General features: G+C 42.7%; 1 protein-coding gene across 1 annotated transcript in view; it reads right to left on the minus strand.

The window, feature by feature from the left end:
• Window positions 1-19,951, minus strand: part of PDGFC (platelet derived growth factor C) — a 200,749-nt gene extending 180,798 nt beyond the window's left edge. Inside the window, exon 1 of the mRNA XM_078069359.1 lies at window positions 18,581-19,951. Within this exon, the coding sequence (XP_077925485.1) occupies window positions 18,581-18,698 (118 nt within the window). The 5' untranslated portion in view covers window positions 18,699-19,951. The remainder of the gene's footprint in view (window positions 1-18,580) is intronic.
• Between the last annotated feature and the right edge of the window lie 221 nt (window positions 19,952-20,172).

The raw sequence follows: 20,172 nt of genomic DNA on the forward strand, positions 1-20,172 counted from the left end.
TATTGATAGCATTGAAACAATCCAATCATGCTTTAAGATAGAAACTATTCTTTAACCTGGCATCTATTGCAGTACAAAGCCCTAAGTCACATACAAAATGGAAAAATCAATTTTGGCAGCAAGACGAGAATGTAAACAGCATAGGCCAATTCTCTCCAGTGCTTAAGGCACTGTCTGATAAATGAAATACCTAACACTAAACATTCAATAAATTGACCCACTAATGAACTGCAAAAGCCAGTGATCTTCCTCAACTTTCTAATACACAACCAAAGAAATTTCCTTGGTATTTTTTATTAATCTAGTTAAATCCCAGATTTAAACACACAGAGGATTTAAACATTTTTTTCCAGCACCAAAACAATACATGAAAAGATGAGTGAAAAATCTGCAATCATTTAAAAATTTGTGGGCATAAAAACAACTGAATAATTAGTCGGAAAAAAATAGTGAAGTTTGTTTTCTGTTTTGTGTGTGTTTAAGACAATCGCAAAGAAAACATGCTGAATTTTGTCTTTTTAAGGAAACACCAAAGAAAATCTTAATAATAAATGTTTGGAGTACCAAAAAAGAGCCTAAGCACAATGTTTAAATTACTGAACTCAAAAAATAAAATAACTTCTTTAATATCTTGGATTCTATCCCATCGTAAAAGAAAGATTTACATAGTCAAGCTTCATTTGTTCACATGAGAGTTACTCATAAAAAATTATTTTATCCTATAAATGAGAAAGCCTCCCCCCTTGCACAAAAGATCGCCACTTGCACCAGTTGTGAAAAACTTCCGCTTGATGAGTTGATGGTTATATGACCATCTCCCAAAAAGCCAAAGAGCCAACCTATGTTAAGACATCCCAGCAACTGGGTTCCTGTCCAGATTGTTTCTAGACTAGAGTCTCAACTAAAGTAGAATCAGAAGGAATGTGGGAAGAATCTAGGACTTTCAAAAGGGTCATTAAGAATGCATTCACACTCTGGGACGCCTGGGTGGCTCAGTAGGTTAAGCCTCTGCCTTTGGCTCAGGTCATGATCCCAGGGTCCTAGGATCGAGTCCCGTGTTGAGTCCTTGCTCAGCGGGAAGCCTGCTTCTCCTTCTGCCTGCCGCTCCCCCTGCTTGTGCTCTCTCTTTCTCTCTCTCCCTCTCACTAATAAATAAATAAAATCTTAAAAAAAAGAACACATTCATACTCAAATGTCATCTCTACCAGCAAATGTGATTCACTACCTCCTACCAAACCTGCTCCCCACTGTAGCTTTTGTATTATCTTTGTCCCTTACATTGCTATGCAAGTACATCATATGTTATAATTTAAATTTTTAGATATCTTTGTCTTGTAGAAGTAAAGAAATGAGATGTATACTCAACAATGCTTCTGAAACTTTACTGTTCTTAAAAATCTTGCCAGATGGTACTACTTTAAAAGTTGCCATATAAAGACATAAAATATGTCTTCTTACCAAAAGTACCAAAGTATGTGCGTCTGTTTTTTTCCAAATGGGTGAAACCCCAGTTGTCTAATAGCAAGAGTAAGACACTAGAAATGAGAGATTGAGAATTACCCATCTATCTAAGAAGCAATCAGTGTTCACTGTCAGTAACCAATACATCTCACTCCCCCAGCATGGGAACTAAGAAGATCAGGATGCAACTGCCTGAATTCACTGCCTACAGAAGCCAGTCTTCACCCCTGCTAATTCTGGATGACTTCAAAACTAATATAAGTGAAGACAATTCACTCTCCCTCACAGAGACAAATAAAATGAATGTGAAAATAAATAGTCTGGTCTCCAAGAGTCCTGAATGACTCTCTTGCCTTAAGTCTACTGAGAAACGTGGGCACAGCCCTGTGCAGTCTGGGTACAGTCCTTATGTAAATAGCAGAGGGTATGGTTTTAATTTGGTTGTGACACCATAAATATTGGCATACTGAACATGTGCTTACTGCCATGAATTTTGAACTCTCTCTCTCCAGGGGCTGCTTCTGTTTTGTCCACATGCCAGAACTAAGGACTACTTGCCCATAATCTCATATGATCAGAGCTGAGAAAATCGACTTTATTTCCAAGGGAAAAAAAATACATTCCTTGACTGATTTTTGGAAATAATGACTTTTTCAAGATTTTTGCCTTCCAGGGGATAAATCACAGTTGTCAATCTCAAAACCCCAAAGCAAAAAAAGGAAAACCAAACTGAAAATAAGAAAGCACATGAGGATAAATCTCACATTCACTAGAAAGAACAGAAGGAGGAAATAATTCAAAACAAAAATTAGTTAAAGCTGTTGATAATGGACTTTTGATGGTCATGCTTTTCTTACTGATTGCAATAAACATTAATCACAAAGTTCCCTGTTTAGAAATAATTTTCCTGGAAATGATACATTTCTTTTTCTTGTTGAGGAAATAACATTCTAAGCAGTCATCACTATAATTTTGCTAATAAGGTTCTTTGTACATTCATTTTACTCAGTCTAAGCAGAAAGATGAAGAGGCCTTCCAGTGTATCCCCTTTTAGTTCCTCAAAATGAAGCCAGACATCAGTTACATCCCTCGGTTGTGAAATAAAGCATATGACTTCTTTAGGGCCTATCAACGATGCCCTATGAGACCAGATGTCAACACTACAACAGAACTGGCTGTATTGGATCTAAGTGGGCTGTTTTCACTTCACTTAGAAGTCCTACCACCTAATGGGACACTGAGCTAAAGATTAGTCAACATTTTACTCTCTGACACTTGAAAATTATGAGAGAAAAGACACATACAGAACTAGAATTTAAGATAGAGAGAGGTAAATTCTGTAATACTCTGGGAGTTTAGACCAGGTAGACATGCCAGACTGAGAGAAACGTGAAGGCTTTGTGGAGGAGGCACCAGTAGGGCTGACCTTAAATACACGTAAGCTTTGAACATGCAGAGCGAGGGAAGGTGATGGTTACCCTGCCAATCTCCCCACACGCAGTAACTGGTCCATGTACTCATCATTTGATAGCCGAACTATTGCCAATGCCTTCAAACCAGTGTCCTTGCCTCTAGCTTCTCTGTATTTTACAATCATCCTAATGTACGTTTTTCTTTTTTTGAAAGCAAAAAAACCAAAAAAACAAAACCCAAATCGGATCATTCAACCTGATCTGTTGCAGGTATAAGAATATGAGAATGGAGGAAAAGACAGGCTACTACCATGAAGGAGCTAGTGCAGAGAGCATGTAGCCTTCTCCCAAGGACCTGTAACATGACGCCTAAACACTCTCCTTAGTGTGTCAGACAGAGTCCTTCACAATCGGTGAATAATTTTTTCAGTCTTGTTTCCCACCAAATAGAGCTGATTTTTCAATAGACTTCATGTTTTCTAACAAGTCTATGCCTTCTGCTTAGAACCTTCTTCCTTTCTAGGGAACTCTCCTTATCCTTCAAGACCCAACTCAAGTGATGGCCTCATGAGAAGCCTTTCATGACCGCGATAGGGAACATCTCTGGGTTCCTTTAGCATTCTAAGTATATCTCTAGTGTATGAAAAGCCACATTGATTGTCGACACCAAGTACTCACAAAACTACATTTTGTTTATCTGTTTTCAGGATGCGCCATGGTAACTGGAACACAAGTCACTCGATGTTTATTGGATTGAACTGACTTCTTGGTTAAAAGAGTTGCAAGGGCAGAGTCATGGAGTCTTCTCTGTGGTGAGGAGAGATCAGCTTTGTGCAATCTTTTTACTGGAAAGATTGAGGTGAGATCACAGCAGACTTGAGAACACCCAAGCAGGCCCTTGTTACTCCAAGTCTGGTCCTCAGCCCAGCAGCACCAGCTGGCAGCTTGCTAAAATGCAAATTCCCTGGCCCCACCAACCACCACAGAATCAGAACCTGCATTTTAATAAGGCCCCCAGGTGAAGTTTGAGAAGCACTGAGTAAACACAAGGAGACCTCTACTACAGGATGATTATTCTGCATCAACTTCTACTGCATGATCCATCAGGGGCGGGAAGGCGTGGGAAAAGCCTTCTAAGGAAGAACAAGGACATGTTTGTAACAGTTTAGGTCATCCGCACCTGGCCTGGGGTGATGACAGTGAGAACGCAGAAATTACAAACATAAAGATAATTACTTGACTCAAAAATAGAAATATTTTCATTCATTAGCTTGACGATAATTCTGTGCTTGTTTCATGTTCTCTATTACACATTTTAAATGTTTGTGAAGGCATGAGATTTAAGCAGAACAAAGACTATGCGTTTGAAGTTGCATTCTCAGACTTGGAGCTCTGAGAGCAAGCCCAGCCATGAGACACAGGGAGTCCTCGAAACAGATGGGTAACTGGATGCTAGAATGGCACCGCAGGGCCAAGAGGATAGGTACCGAGACACCAAAGCGGATAGTTAAGATTTTCAAAGGAAATGGCCAGGAGCTGTTCCATGAATGCTGAATCCCTCAGACACATCAAGCCTCCCGCTCCCTCCACCCCAGCTCCTTTCCCAGACAAGCTCCACTCAGCAGCAGGCCTGGGTAGGTAGTGAAGAGGTCCAAAGCTGTCACATTTGGAGTCTTACTTTCCAAAGGACGGGGCCATCTAATTTCTAAATCAGAGGATGTTCCCATTTGAAACCACTCTAGAACTCAGTATCTCTTCAGGGTGAGCTGAAAAACCATGTCTTGCAGAAATATCCATCCTGGGATAGGGGAAGACTTCCCCTGCTCAATAAAATTCAGGAGAAGCAAAAATAAAGTGTTTGGATCAAGGCTCAATAGTCACGGTTATTCAACAAACCAGTTCCAAGTACATGTTGCCAATGATTATAGGAACATAAAAGATTCCCCGTGATAGGAGCACACATAATCCTTACCCTGCAAATGTACTCAGAACACAGCCTCTTTGGGGAGAGTGGAATACACATGCTGAGGTATATTCTTCTCTTGAGCAAACAATAGCTATAACTTGAACCCACCTCCAACAATTTTCTAGGTGGCTTTAAAAGCTATTAAAAACCAAACAAAATGGGGTGCCTGGGTGGCTCAGTCTGTTAAGTGTCTGCCTTCGGATCAGGTCATGATCCCAAGGTCCTGGGTTTGAGCTCCATATCGGGCTCCCTGCTCACAGGGAGCCTGCTTCTCCCTCTTCTCCCTTTTCATGCTCTCTCTCTCTCTAATAAATAAATAAAATCTTTAAAAAAACAAAATAAAAGAAAAAAACCCATGTAGTGCTTGCAACAGATGCTAGAGCTTCCACAGCAGAGATCCCAGAGGCATGCAGAGATTTCCCCCCACTTTTTATGATTTTTCAGGGCACACTTTAAGGGCATCAGCACCAGAAAGATAAAGTAAGGGGCATTAAAGCGATCATTTCACTTGAATGTCCATGGTTGTTTTTGACACCTCTGCAGCTCTGTGACAGGTTAAAAGTCCCTACTCACTCTGGTTTAGGCGTGCCTTCTTAACACGCATTCTTCCATGTGTCCCTTCCCCATCATTATTGTTTGCTAGTGCATGTGTAAATCTCTGCCTACCGGCCCCACTCTTTCCTCCATCTCCATATCCCAAAACTTACCATCTGGTCATCCTCTAGGCAAAAACATCTACTTCTGTTATTTTGCCTCTCATGTTATCGACGCCTTCTACTTGAGACATTAGGCAGGACTAGAACATCCTGATCGGGGCTTCTCTGACCCCACTGGCAGGGAGCCATGGCTAGCATTTTTCCTGCATCTCCTGTCACTTTCCCACTTGGTCAAGATGTGTCCTTCCTCCAAAACTTAATTCCTACATCTCTGCCAGGGACGCTCCAGTTCTTTCGGCAATACTTGGACATGTTGCCTAATGCTCTGCCACCATTTCTCCTGTGTTCCATCAGCAACTGAAGGACATTTCCGGCCCAGAAGTCTTCTCTCCTGTTACACATTGAACCTTTTCATCTCCTCTGGATCTCTCTCGAACCCATCAAACAAGTAAACAAACATGCTTCTTTCCTCTTTCTTTCTCTCCATCCTGGAGTCACTTCACTACCTGCTTCCCTCATAACTAAAACTTACCCAAAAGCCTTAAAAACTTTACGTCTCACTTTTTCCCTTTAGTACATCACCATTCTTCCTCCCATGTCCATACCCCGCATTACACTGAAGGGGTTTGTTTATCTCGTTTTTGTTTTTGGTCAACATTGAAAAATCAGAAGCTGTTTACTCATCGATTCCCGCCTTCTTGAATCTCTGCTATATTTTATTCTGCAGGCCAATTTATTTGACTTTTCTCTCTCTTTCCTTGGCACCCTCCTCCCTCTGCCTTAAGGTTCTTCTCCTTTTTTTTTTCCTCCCCCCCACCCTTTTCTGTCATTTCTCTCTCTTGCTTCCCCCTCCCTTTATTGCCTGCCTCCTCTTCATGGCTCTGGGCCACAAATGAGGGATTTCCTTTTCCTTCTAACTGTATTCCTCACTTTTCAGCAGCCTTCACGCTGTCTCCACCTGCTATAACACACCACAAGGACGCCGATTTCATCCATAATGTGGCTGCCTGAATCGCTGGGCGGGAAGGCCAACATCGGCGTTTACACTGAAGTGCGCAGAATCGCTCTCCTAGTCAGTCAAGCCTAAGTAGTACATCAGTGTCCCTCCTTGTGTGTCACTTATTTCTAGTCACCTGCCCACTGAATCTATTTCTTAAGTCTCAGTCAGAACAAACCACACTGGACTGACTGCATGGATTTCCCGGACTCCCTTCCTTGTCCCTATTTATGGCAGGCCCCCATCTCCTCCTACAATCCACTCCACCGTACCCTCGATTCCACATGCAACACAGGTCACTCATCTTTCCAGGCACGTTTGCTCAAAACGGAAGTCTCCCCGGACAATTTTCCTAAGTGTTGACTAATGGCTCTGCTGTAAATGATTTTGCTTTTCCCTCAATTCCCACCAAGCACTGTATTTTATTCTGTATTATAGCCAGCTCCATGTCTTCTCTCCCCACTTCGCTATAAACTACTTAAAGGCAGGGACTGAGTCCGATTCAGCGTCACATCTCCCGCCCTGCCTCACGGAGCCAGGCAGGTACTGGTGTCACTGTGTGGTAGTCACCTCTGTGTGATGAGTTTTCATTCACGTGGTATATAACCATGCAGAACTGCATGCCGTGTAAAAGGGGTGAAGGGCTAACGAAGGCAAAAGGATGTGAATTGCTGTTTTTAAGGTCACACAGAATCCAACTGAAAGGCAGAGCTTAGGTTTTTCGTAGACTTAATGCCATCTAGCCCTAAGTTACTCATTAAAAAAAAAAAAAAAGGAAATGGCAAGTCACAAATTACACAAAAACTATAATATCCACCATTGTCCCTTGTTTTTTAAGGCTTGTGAAGCTAGAGCAGTTATTTCCGCTGCCAAACTTCCAGCAGTAACACGTAAAAGTTGCCAGTATGGTATGATGCCATCAGTTTTCAAAACTTAGAAAGGCTCATTGAGTTTTACTGAGGTTTCTTACACAATCTACTTCCTTTAAGGCCAAGTGAGCCAACCCTGACTGAGATAAGTTACAGAATGAATAAATGCTATGGTACCAACATAGAAATTATTTCATTTCCTTTCTTCACTTCAATCGCCACCGCCACCGGTCATCACCACAATGCACGCACCATGCATGCGTACGTTCCCACCGCCCCCTCCCTCTGTCAGACTGTCCTGGCACAACCCTGTACCCATTTCAGAGAAGGTATATTAATATCCTAGTGTAATAAAGTGGCTCTCTGAAGAGAGACAACTGGGGAGAAGCTTTTTTTTTTTTTTTTAATCTACGTCTCAAGTAAGACGAATGTCACAGTAGGTTGGTTATAATAGCGGTTTTATTACGAGATTGGCAGAGTTACAGTCATTGTAAATCATAACTGTTGTTGGATTTCTACTTTACATAGTCGTAGTTATGAGTCTACTCTTGTAAGCCAGAACAATTATTTTACAATTAGTTTAGACATGTCTGAGCCCAGAAGGAAAATTTCAATTTCAATCATCTTATTTTCCTTGAACAGAACCCAGTGCTACCAAAAAAACAGGTCAATTCAATTTTTCACGCATGGGTCTCTAACCATTTTCCAAAGTTGAACAAACTTTATAAATGCAAGTGCTCAAAATCTTATGTTTTCAAACTACAGTATAATATGGCAATAATGGGTTTCCATGCACTAAAGAAAAACAAACAAAAAATAAGCTTGTAATCTCATTTTTAGGGTAGAATATGGTCATGGTCCTATAAAACCTAATATACACCCCTGAATTTGGATTGCAAATCTATCACTTAAAACATCTAGTAAATGACCCAATTTGTTTACATGGCCCTGTACCTTTTTATGGCCTTTCCATAAAGAAGTTATTACATCCATTCCCTTTATTTTGTTTAAGAGTGTTTGAACGAGCCCCAGAACCACAAGCCAGTTAAACAAGCTCTCCTTAGATGGACGTGGTCTCATATAATTCACCACTACCGGGGAAATTTTAAAAACAATGTTTGTAGTTTGGAAACACCACACATTCCCATACACCAAAAGTATTTCCTGTGCTTTCTGCAGTTTTAAATGCTCGGCAGATATATTAAATAAGTCCTATTTTTTTTCCATTTTTCCAAGTAAAAGTGTGGCATTTGCACTTCTTTCAGAAGATTTGCACCTCTGAGTGTTTTGCTATGGTAGGTTGGTCATTCAGAAATGCCTGTAAACGAAGATTGCAAGGGAAATGTGAAATCCATACACTCTAATTGATTTCCTAGGATGTAAACATTAGTTCTAAGAGGAAACCATTTTAAAGCAGTTAGTTTAATGGGGTACCCAACTGATGCCTATTAAAAGTTATCAGCACAGATTAAAGATAAATTTTATACCATGAAAGAAAAGCTTTTCTAAAAAATATAGAGGTCATTTGATTGCTAATTTTACATTCTTCTTCTTGCTTATAAATCTCAAGCCTGCTAATATTCACAAGAAAACAGATTAAAACTACTGTTTCAAGGTTTAGCATTTATCATTTAGGTAGCTAGACTCTGTCAATATCTCTCGATATCTGAGCCAGGTTTTGACCTGGGAAACACCTGCTATTTTTAGACTGTTGATTTTTCTAGAAACAGTCAGTTTTGACTGCAGTGACAAATACGAAGTAAAGATACAGTTGAGCCCATCATATATATCTCCAATATACATAAAACTGCGTCTGAAACTATAAGAACACTCTGAGGGACAGTCCCTTCTTTTGTAGAGGCAATTCATTTGCATGTAGACCTCCAGAAATAGAGTGTACTTTTGTTCATAAATAAAAGTGAAGTCAGGAACAAAATGCATACTTACAGAGACATTGCTCTTCTTTAACAGGAAGCCAGTACCTTTTATTACCTACGACATAAACATAGTTCCAGTGGAGGAGATCTGCATCTGGCACATCCATCTCTACCTCTGGATGTGCAGATCAATGCTTTTCATGCTTACACTGATTTTTTTTTTCTTGTTTTCATAGTGTTTAAATACCCAAGAATCACTACAAGGAATACAGCTGAATTTGATCTGTCCTTTGGGTAATCCGATGGTAAATCACACTCTAGTAAGGCGTCTTTAGTATGTATTTCCATAGAGCAATTTGAAAACATCAGAAGCTACTGTGTTTTCCTGTGTTCTTAAACAACGTGCACCCTACTCATTATGTCTCCGGTTTAAAGGATGATAAATCAGAAATGAATAGTGCAGGTTCCCCTTATTCCCAAACCCTGTAAGAAATTTTCCCGTAAGGAACTTAATATTTCTTTCTTCTCATCTGCTCACATCTTAATCACATTTTAAGCATATGTTCTTTCTGAGTACACTGATTTTAAATATCGCCTGATGCCATAGGAAAAGAAATTATAATGCTTTAACGACTCTTAATTTGCATTTCTAATCACTTCAGACTATGAATGTGTGTGGCAGTATGGGGAACAAGCTGTGATTTATTCCTTAGTGGAAAAAAAAAAAGGATAAGTAATACGACTCTTTAAAAGACAGATGTCCTTATAAATACCCAGCAAAAATAACTGCCAGAAACAACATGAGATAAGTACCACGTAAGTCCAACTTCTGTTGTTAATGGTTTCTGATCTCTGTAGTGACTCAAAAGGCAGGTGCAATGGCCAGCTGGGCATATTTAAGCCCGGAAGCCTAGCTCCATCTTGCAAACGTCGAAAAGCCTAAAATAGTACCCACTCACAAACAAGGCTTTCCTCGAATGCAAAAAGCATAGCTTCAAAAAAGTGGCATGGCATCTAGAAAGCACATCCACCAAGAAAAGTCATTCTTTTCTAGTCCTTAAATACCACAAAATATTTCTAGCACTGTCTACAAGGGACCAGAATGAGCCTCACTAGAGAAATGATGTAGTTCTTACTCAAATGCAGAGTAACCTCATAGGAATTAATTTTCCACAAGACTTGAAAGCCTTTCCCTTAAAAGTGTTAAGGCTGTTTTCTTTGCTTCTTGCAACGTAAAGCTTCATTACGCTAATTCAGTGTGCTGGAAGCTGCCTTCCTTGTACCACGATCTCCTGATCCCTCACCCAGCCTCATTCCACATGCCATCCATTTTGTGAATGAAGTGTGAAAATAGCTCTTTGTTTACATAAAGGAGGCAATAGAGAGTAGTGTGGACACAGGCTTAGCTTATTTGAGTGCAACTGAGACAGTGCAGCCTGCCCTTCTCACCAATTCCCCTAATGACTGGGACAAAATTGCAACAATAAGCAGTCAACTACACACCCCAAAGCAGAACTCTGCTACCACATGTCTGCTTCGAAAATAACGGGAAATGAAGGGTTTTCACCAGCTCTGAAACAGGGAAACAATCTTCTCTTTTATTCTGTTAAGTGCAAACTCTTCACGAAGCACGCTGCGAACAGCATCGGGCCTTTGAATATACACATCCAGGGCACCTTTCCACTATTTTCTTGCCTCTAATCATATTCAACACTAGACTCTTCTTGTCCCCCACGGGATATCCATTTTCCTGCCTTATTCTTTTGTGCAGGCTGTTCCCTCAGCCTAGAATGTTCTCTTTTCCTCTCCCAGACCCACTGCAAAATATGTCACCTGCCCTGTTGGAACTTTCCTCCTTGCACTTCTCTTCCAGGCAGAATCAACCACTTAGTCAATCAACAGAGGATTTTTGAAGTGAAATAAAGCATCCCATGTTCCCATAGCACTTTGAGCAGGGCATTACTAGACCGTGAGAAAAAAGAAGGATCTGTCGTTCTTGGACAGAGCTTCTCAAGGGCAGAACTGCATCTTATTCTTTGTGTATCCAGCACCTAGGGCAGAGCTTAGCCAAGAGCAGATGCTTATAAATATTTGCTGAATAAAAGCAATGTTCTAATAAAACATTAGACCATTTAACTCATGAAGGAAGAAGCATGTGACTCTTGAGTTCTGGCTTGGAGTCAGACCTAGGTCCAAACATTTACCAGCTCTGAGACCTTGGCTAAGCTACCTAGCTAGTGAAGCCTTGGTGTTTTTCCTCATACCTCATGGGGAGGTTATAAAGATAAGCTATATACTGTCTGTAAACATTGAGCACAAGTGTGGCAACTAACAGGCGCTCAGAGGGTATCATTATTAAGCATTACAAAACCAGAGACTCACCGAGAGATCTTTAGACCCGTCCACCCACCCACAAAGAATGCATCCAAATACTGCCCATCCTGTGTCTCTTCTGAGAGCTCTAACTGGTGTCTTATCAGGACATACAGTGGCAGTACAAATCTGTATCCTTGCATTTACCATCAATGTGCCTCCACTGTTTGGTGATGTTGGTTTCCCTCAGAAAGACAGACCCTCCATCTCCCACTGCCTGCAACAACCCAAAACACACCTCATTTGATTGCAAAATGGCTCAATTACTATCCGATAGGGTAAAAGCCAAGTACAAAAAAAAAAAAAAATCATAGTTTGATAAGAAAGCAAAATTAGTGAAGCCAGGCTGGCAGAGACGGTTTGGCTTAGACAAAAGTCAAATGTCCAGGAAAGACGCTGCTCAGTCACCAGGGGACTGGAAATGCTTGAAGATGACATATGAAGACTAAGGTGAAGTCAGGTAACAGAATTGGCTGAGCTCAATTTAGCATGTATTCTCATGAAGTAAAAGGCAAAATGAGCTAATGCTACCAAAAAAAAAAAATCACTCTTAATAAGTTGACTTTAATGATAAATGTTAATTAGTATAACTCCTCTTTATAATTTTTACCTCCTTTTGTTCTCAGATTTAGAAACTTCACAAATAAAATTTTGGTCATTTAATCCTATTTTAGGCAAGCCCTTCAAGTCCACAGCAATGAATTTATTTCCTGATGTTCTTGACTTTCGAGTGAAGTTTGAACCTCTGAAATGAATATCCTATATATTCAAATGTAAATAAAAATTAAAATCACTCATTAAATCCATTCACAGAATAACAGGTTGTGCTTTCTAGAGCCCACTGAGCCATGCCCATTTATTCACTCCTATGGTACTTTACCAGTGAGACATCCTGCTAAATGAAATGTTTAAAATTATTGTTTTAACAAAAACCTCCCTCATGGAACCAAGCATTCCAACGTCAACCATCCTCTTCATCATCATCAATTAATAAACCAAAATATTGGAGTAAACATCATCCATCTATGGACCTAGTATACCTGTGTAAATAAAGTCTGGACAGGTAACAGTAACAGTTCTAAAGGTGGTATCTCAAGTTATTTCCCAAACTATCAGATTTCTACCCCAACAGAAATACTAAATATATATTAGCCAGATTATCTGTTATATTTAATGAATGTGATTATTTTGAGACTGTTTTCCTTAGTATTCTTATAAGTTGTGTTTCAGGATCAAGGGTGTCCTGTCTTCCTTTACAACCCACAAAGCATGCAACCCCCTAAAATAATAGAGAATGGCTTTTACATGAAGCATCAGAATGTTAAAACTAGAATTCCATTTGCCCAGTTGGTTCTTTACGTAAGGAAAAATGCATCACCACATTAGCAGTTTAATACTGTTGCACTCAACAGTGACCTAGACAAAGTCACTTTAGCTCTCCACGTCTCACTTTACACATCGGTGAGGACAGGTTCTCAGGATCCTTCCAGTCCTAACATTCCATGCACCACATTTATTGCTGATGTCTAGCCTGTGCATCTGTGAGCCACAGGCAGAAGATGGAAAGCACACTGCTTTTGGAGGCATCTCAGCCATGCAAGATTTACCATTCTTCAGATCCTTGGTCCATATCACACAACACCCCATCCTCGGGAAACACAGAGGTATGCACAGCAATAGCACTTTTAAGAAAGTAACTAGCACCAGTTCTGGGAAACCTACCCATTTACTTGGTACATGCTCACCTGGTAACATGGTATATTAACCAAGATTGTAAGGTAGTACTTTGACTGACATCACAACCAATAATTAAACAAGTTTATCTTCGTATGAAAAATGTAAAACAATGTGGAAGTTCCAAGACCAAAAAGACACCTTCAAAGATGGCCTACTATTATAGTCAACACCATAGTCTTACTCTAATAAGGCACTACATCCAGAACCATCCAACAAATATTTATGGAGCACATACTATATACAATCCCGTTCCAGGTGCTGAAGCTCCCACAAAGAGCAAGTCGGACAAGTTCCATACTCTCAGGGAACTTATGTACTCTGGGGGTGGTGGTGGGGGGGTAGGTTTATAATTACTTAATTTATTAATACCAAGAAGAATACCAAAAAGTGATAATAAGTACTATGCAGTTAATTAACCTTGATGTGATAGTGAGGGCTGTCTCATTCAGATTAAGTGGGCAGAACAAGACCTCACTGAGAAGACGATCCATTTAATTTGGAAGATGGTAAGGTGCTACCCATGCACAAGCACCTGATCAGTGTTGCCCACAGAAACAACAACCCCCAAGTAAGGCTTGCAATTCCATATGATGTGTGTCATGTCCCGCTGTTTCATCTCACTCCCAGGCCCCAACGCTTGATGAGGTAGAACAAAAGAAGCTGCAAGAAGGAGGCTTTAAAAAAGGCCATATCCTTTGCTTACTCCGGGTCCTTCAAGCCTCAGGTTGGCCTCGGCTGCCCAGCAGGGAGGAGAAAAGAGAAGAGTCGGGACTCCAATATGACTGAAATGGTCAGTAGCTAAAAGTGTGAAGATGGTTAACAATCAATATGGCAGGCACACTGATCAATCAGGAAGGGGGCCAGCAGGGTTGAAGTAGTATCCTAGAGGTATAAAGGCTGAAGAAAACATGAAGTGGAAGAGAATATAAAGAAGATCTGTAAAAGATAAGCGTCAGGAAGGATGAAATAAGAATAGACAAAGCTAAAATTTTGGTGTCCGAGATGGAGCTCTACAAAATGCCACCACTGGGGAATGTTTAGTGTCAGATCCTGGCCTCTATTTCAAACTATTTAACAAATAATATACTAGTCCGTATAGCTTTCTACAGACCTGAACACCTTTTGGAGGTAAATATAAAATACATCAGACTAATTGTAAAAGATAACAGTTGGTAGGAGGGGAATGTTACCAAAAAGTAGAATGGGGTTTTTGTGTCACCAACTGTGAAAAACAATATTCATCATTACATAATAGCACTCTACTTCTTCAACTTCCTCAACAGTCTCAAACAGAGCAGAGAACAAGGAGGAAGTTCTTTAAAAAAAAAAGCCTCTAAACAACAAAAATAAATGTCACAAAGGTCATGCACTACAACTTAAAGACTAACTCACAGGAAGTCCCTTTAGCACTGGGTCAGAGCCTATTTACTCTGGGACACCATTCTAAGGATTGTGATTATCTATTTTCAGCAAAATAGAGCTTTGAAGCTACCCCCTAGAAAGGGTAGGGGGAGTGGACACAGCTTTGTGGGACACGGGCACATGGCAAGAGGAAGAGGAGCAAGCTGGCATTAAAAAAAAGAGAGAGAGACAGGGAAGCCACAAACACAAGACACGTGGATTCAGAAAGGCATTCCTAGAGGACCATTTACCCCCAAAGTAAATGGCCCCATGGGCCACAAAAGTTCTTGAGGAAAAGAGCACATACAATAAAGATGTTCATGAGCATAACCCTAACTAACAGAGACATATTCCAAATCTGCCCTCAAAATGGTTAAAGAAAATGAGAACGGGAAGCACATTTCGGCTCCATGGGTAAATTTGTGTCACCAATGACACAAAGTGGATGAGGCCTTACTCCGTCAACAACTTTTTTTTTTTTTTTTAAAGATTTTATTTATTTATTTGAGAGAGAGAGAATGAGAGACAGAGAGCATGAGAGGGAGGAGGGTCAGAGGGAGAAGCAGACTCCCTGCCGAGCAGGGAGCCCGATGCGGTACTCGATCCCGGGACTCCAGGATCATGACCTGAGCCGAAGGCAGTTGCTTAACCAACTGAGCCACCCAGGCGCCCACTCCGTCAACAACTTTGTGACTGGGTGTCTATATGGGCTATACGCAATTGATAAAGTACGCTTTGTTTCTTTTTGGGTTTTGGTGCTACAACGCAGAAGCACCATCCCAGGACTTACTGGTTTCATAGCAGGCATTCTCCTCTAAATGAGTGCACACAGATATTAGTCATTTTTCCCATGGTCATACAGGAAGTATAGGCCAGAAACCCTATATAAGTCAGCGTTCTTATCTTTCATCTCCTTCTTTAAGTTACATCTGGAGGTCGTTGTTTTACATGTGAAACTTCAGGGTTAGAAGTCAGGTTAAGAATTAAGGACACAAAGGTAACATATAATATTGGAGGATAAAGCTATTCTCACAGCAGAGTGGCAAGAATTGCAATACAGTATTAGGTCAAAAACCAGGTAATGAATAATAACAGGGTAAATGACACTGATCCCTCAAAATGAATTTTGAAGCACCTCCACATGATCCAACCTAAATCCAAATATCTAGCATTGGCTATAGCAATCAATTTCCATTATTTATAACACCTCATGGGACACCAAGTGAATACTGAAATGAGGCAGTCCTGGGGATCTGATTGCATCAACATCTGAGAATTTAGAACACTGGAGAAAAGACAGTATCATTGGGGAGAGGTCTCTGAAAGCACGAATGAGTTCCTATAGTCACAATCAATAGATCAATTTGGACATTTGGCACTTGGAAAAGCTTTCACAAAATGATGCAATGCACACACTGGGCCAATGACATTTCTGTGTGGCATCTCCAGAGGGTTTGTACTTCCAGAATTGGGCAATCATCAAAATTGAAAATAGCAAGAGGGCAATCAAAAATCAATCGTAACTATGAGGGCAAAAAATCCCACCTAAGGAAAGGGAAAATTTGGAACCCCCACCAAAAAAAGAAGAAGAAAAAGAAGGTCCAGCAAATTTGTTCACATTCCAGGGGGATCTTCTTTGTCACCTACCTGTTATCCTCAAATCTTGGAACCCTGAAGCATAAAATCAACCTGAGCATGTGCAGGAAAATAGCTCTATATTGCCCCCTAGTGCTGGATAGTCCACTTCTCCTGAGGCTAAAAACTACAAGGTGAGTAGTTCTCTACCTCTAGTTACTTCCTGCTGCCAACCCTCCCAAGAGCTAAACATAGCCCAATCCTCTACCCACAGATTAGGAAATAGCCAGGCTATTTTTAGCATCATGCAACTTAGGAATGGAAATGGCCCAGCCTCTGATGGTAACAGAATGTGTGTGGCCTGGCTTAATGAACTCACCTCTCCAGAGGGTGTGAACCTATTCAGTAAAGTGGCCAATGACCACAGGAGAAGCTCTGGGGCGCATTACAAAGTGATGATGGTAGGTGGATCACAAGAAAGAATGACAATCAGAGGCACAAGTAGCAACGGGAATTGGAAGGTGACAGATGCCAGGACAGGCTTGATAAAACAGTGCAGAAGGAGAAATGATAATGGCACAGGAACAATAAAATAGAGAACACAGAAGCCAGGAATATTGTGCATTGTCATTTTGGAGAAGCTTGTCTAGTAAGAAGCAATATTTTGAATTGGACATTTATTTTACATGAAAAAGAACAAAGGTTGGTCTGATCTGTTTCCTGCCAGGGTACAGCTAGTGCTGGGGCTCCTTTGATCACTTTCCCCCAGTCCTCTGCAGCTCCTGTGATTAGAGATAGATCCCTAGGCTGCCCTTTGATCAGCAGCTCAAGCGGCCTGCAGGTGCCATGTGCCATCACATTAGCAAGTTGTAAGAAGTAGCTACATTAATATTGGCTGATAAATGTGATAATGTGTATTTGCTGCACATACAACACATACAAATAATGTTTACAAAAGTCCCAGGAATCCTTATTTAATCTATCTTTGTACTTTAAAACTTTCTGTGCTTTCTTAAGGATGAACACTTCAGAGAGCTTAAATTCAAAGTCGAAGCTTGAAAACACCCCAATACATAAAGAAAAAGTTTGCTGTGACTTAAAAACACAGCACACACCATTCTGATTTTCTAGGTATGCTGCTTGGGTTCATTTCCCCTGGTTAATAAAGTGACAGCATTCTTGCATTCTGAATAGATGCATACAAAGCAGTAAAAACATGCACATTTCTTTTCAAATAACATTAAGAGCCACCACTTGTAAACAGGGTATTTAATATTCTAATTTTAGACAGCCTACATTAACATTGTGGTTTCATGTGCAGTATAAAATTTCTATTTACAAAGTATTCTCGAAAATGACTTCATAATGGTAGATCAAGAGAAAAAGAGTTTAGAAATTGAATGATGTAAATCATATGGGGTTCAGAGGCTAAGCAAATTACACACCCTGAAGCTGCCCTGGCTTTATGAAAGGAGCCTTTCTCCAGCTCTGTGCAATCCCAGCCCAAGGGAACTTGCATCTGAGAGTTTTCTAAACATTTCAGGTACACTTGAAAGCTGAAAGTAATTCTCATTTCCTATGCAGGATTAAGTCGTTTCCAGCACACACAAAATAGCAGTCATTCACCAACACATATAAAAACACACACCAGAAAGGTAAGTTCTTCGGAGTACAAAGGCACATTTAAAAAAAAAAAGAGAGAGAGAGAGCGCAAGAGAAATACATTTTTTTAACTCCCCCTAAAAACGTCCACACGGCCCCTTGACCTCTCTATTTCCTATCTACTTACTGATTAATTGATGCCTTTCCACTTTGAGTGCTTCAATTAATGTGGCTGGTACATTTCCTCAAACACCCTCCTCCCCACGAAAAAGAAAATCGGAGTAAAGTCAAACATGCCAAGACTCATTCATTTTGGATTCATTTTTCGAGGCAGTTCTTGAACTTATAACTCTGGCAAGGAAAGGTTCTGCAATGTGCCTTTGAACTGACGTTCACAATCGCTCCCAGAATGTCTTCTCTAACTGAGCCAGCAGTGGCACTCACGTTGCCCTCTTACAGCTTTGTGGCAGCTCCCGAAGTTGCAAACGGCACGTAACCTCCTAAAGTCCATGCCAATGAACGCAGCGCGCATTTGCATGGCTACAGAGACGACTATACCCTCGCAGGCTAGTGTACATCACACACCAACGCACAATGCCAACGTAACACACACAGCGAGAAACAAGAAGGGGGAGAAAGGGGTAAAAGACTCACCGTTCTGTTCCTTGTTGCTGGAGTACTGGAATTTACTACTCAGGTTGGACTCAGCCTGAGTCCCGTGTCTCTGGCCGGCCAGGGCAGATGTCAGCAGGAGAAGCCCGAAGAGGAGCATTTGGCTGACTGGGGCGAGAACTCACTCACGGCGGGCACTTTGGAAGCAGCGGCTCCTGAGTCTCTTTCACCACCGCCAGGGGAAGGCTGCACTGGGGTGGAAGCGCCGAGCCTGCTCTGGCAGCAGAGAATCGCAGGGTAGTTTCCACATAATCCCATCCAAAACTTTTTCCTAGAGCCCTCTTCTGTGTCTCCAGTTTTTGAAAAGGATCAAAGCAAAACCTGGACCTGAACCAGTTTCCCAAGGTTTAAACAAATCCTGAGCTGTGCCGAAGTGGTGGGGGTGGGGGTGAAGACGAGGGAGGAAAGAGGGGGTGGGGATGCGGGGGAGCCGGGGGAGCGGCGAGAAGTCACCAGCAAGTTGCTGGGAGCACCTGTCAGTTCGGGGGACAGGACAGAGGCGAAAACTCGAGGGTCGCGCGAAGCCAGCCTCGAAGCCAAGTTGGCGGCGAGCAGTTTCTGATCAATAACAAAGCTGCCAATAGATGCGCTCTCCGGGCGCCCCTCTCCCCTGCCCCACCCCCACCCCCGAAGGGGGAGGGGGAAGAAACAGGGCTAGGGCGCCTCGGCGGGTCCCGGGGGCCGCGCAGCCGGAGCGAGGCCGGGGGTGGGGGGCTCCGGGCCGAGGCCGCCCCGGGCGCGGGCGGAGGGAGGCCTCGGGGCTCCCGCTCCCCAGCCCGGCTTGCAGCCTGCGCCCGGTCCCGACCGCCGCGGCGCGGATCCCGGCACCTGGCTGGAGTTTTCCGCGACCAAAGTTCACCTTGTTTGGGTGCGTCCCCCGCTCCTCGAAGCCAAGGGAAATTCGGCAGCTCGGGGTCACCGCGGGGCTCCGGTCGTTCCCCGTCCCCTCCCCCCACGCCTCGGGCTCCACGCAGACCTCGGGGCTCCGCGCGGCGTCTCGGCACCGGGTAGAGAGGGAAGGCCGGCGGCCCAAGGCTCCGGCTTGTCCCCTCCCCTTGTCTACCTTCCCCCAGCCGGCGGCGGTCGGGAGGAGGGGGCCGTGGGCAGAGCCCGGGCGGAGCGCGCGGCAGGCGAGTGGGGGAGGCTCAGCCGCTCTCCCGCGGGCGGCCGCAGGGGCGGGCGAGGGTCGGCGCCTCCGGGAGGGGCAGCCCCGGCCGCGTCCGCCCGCGCCAACTCTGGCCGCCAACTGGCGGTCCGACAGGTGCTGGCACAGACAGGGGGTGCTGCGGGGCTCGCCGCAGACAGGACCCAAACGGCCCCGGCGAGGAATGCAGCCAGAGCGGCCCCTGGTTTCCTTCCCCCCCAGGACGCCCCTAGCCCCAAATAAAGAGCAAGATGGGTGGCGAAAGGTACTGCAAACGCAGAAATGAGTGGAGAAGAACTTCCTGCAACTCTCCCTCTTCCCCCGCCCCCCGTGGTCGTGACTCGTCATTAACTTCTGAGGGGATCCCCGTTCCCAAAGGCTTGGCCAGAGTTTCTGGACCGAAGGAACAAGGGAAATTGGATTTCAAAGA

Source organism: Halichoerus grypus, chromosome 3 (genome assembly GCF_964656455.1).
Source record: "Halichoerus grypus chromosome 3, mHalGry1.hap1.1, whole genome shotgun sequence".
Lineage (NCBI taxonomy): Eukaryota > Metazoa > Chordata > Mammalia > Carnivora > Phocidae > Halichoerus > Halichoerus grypus.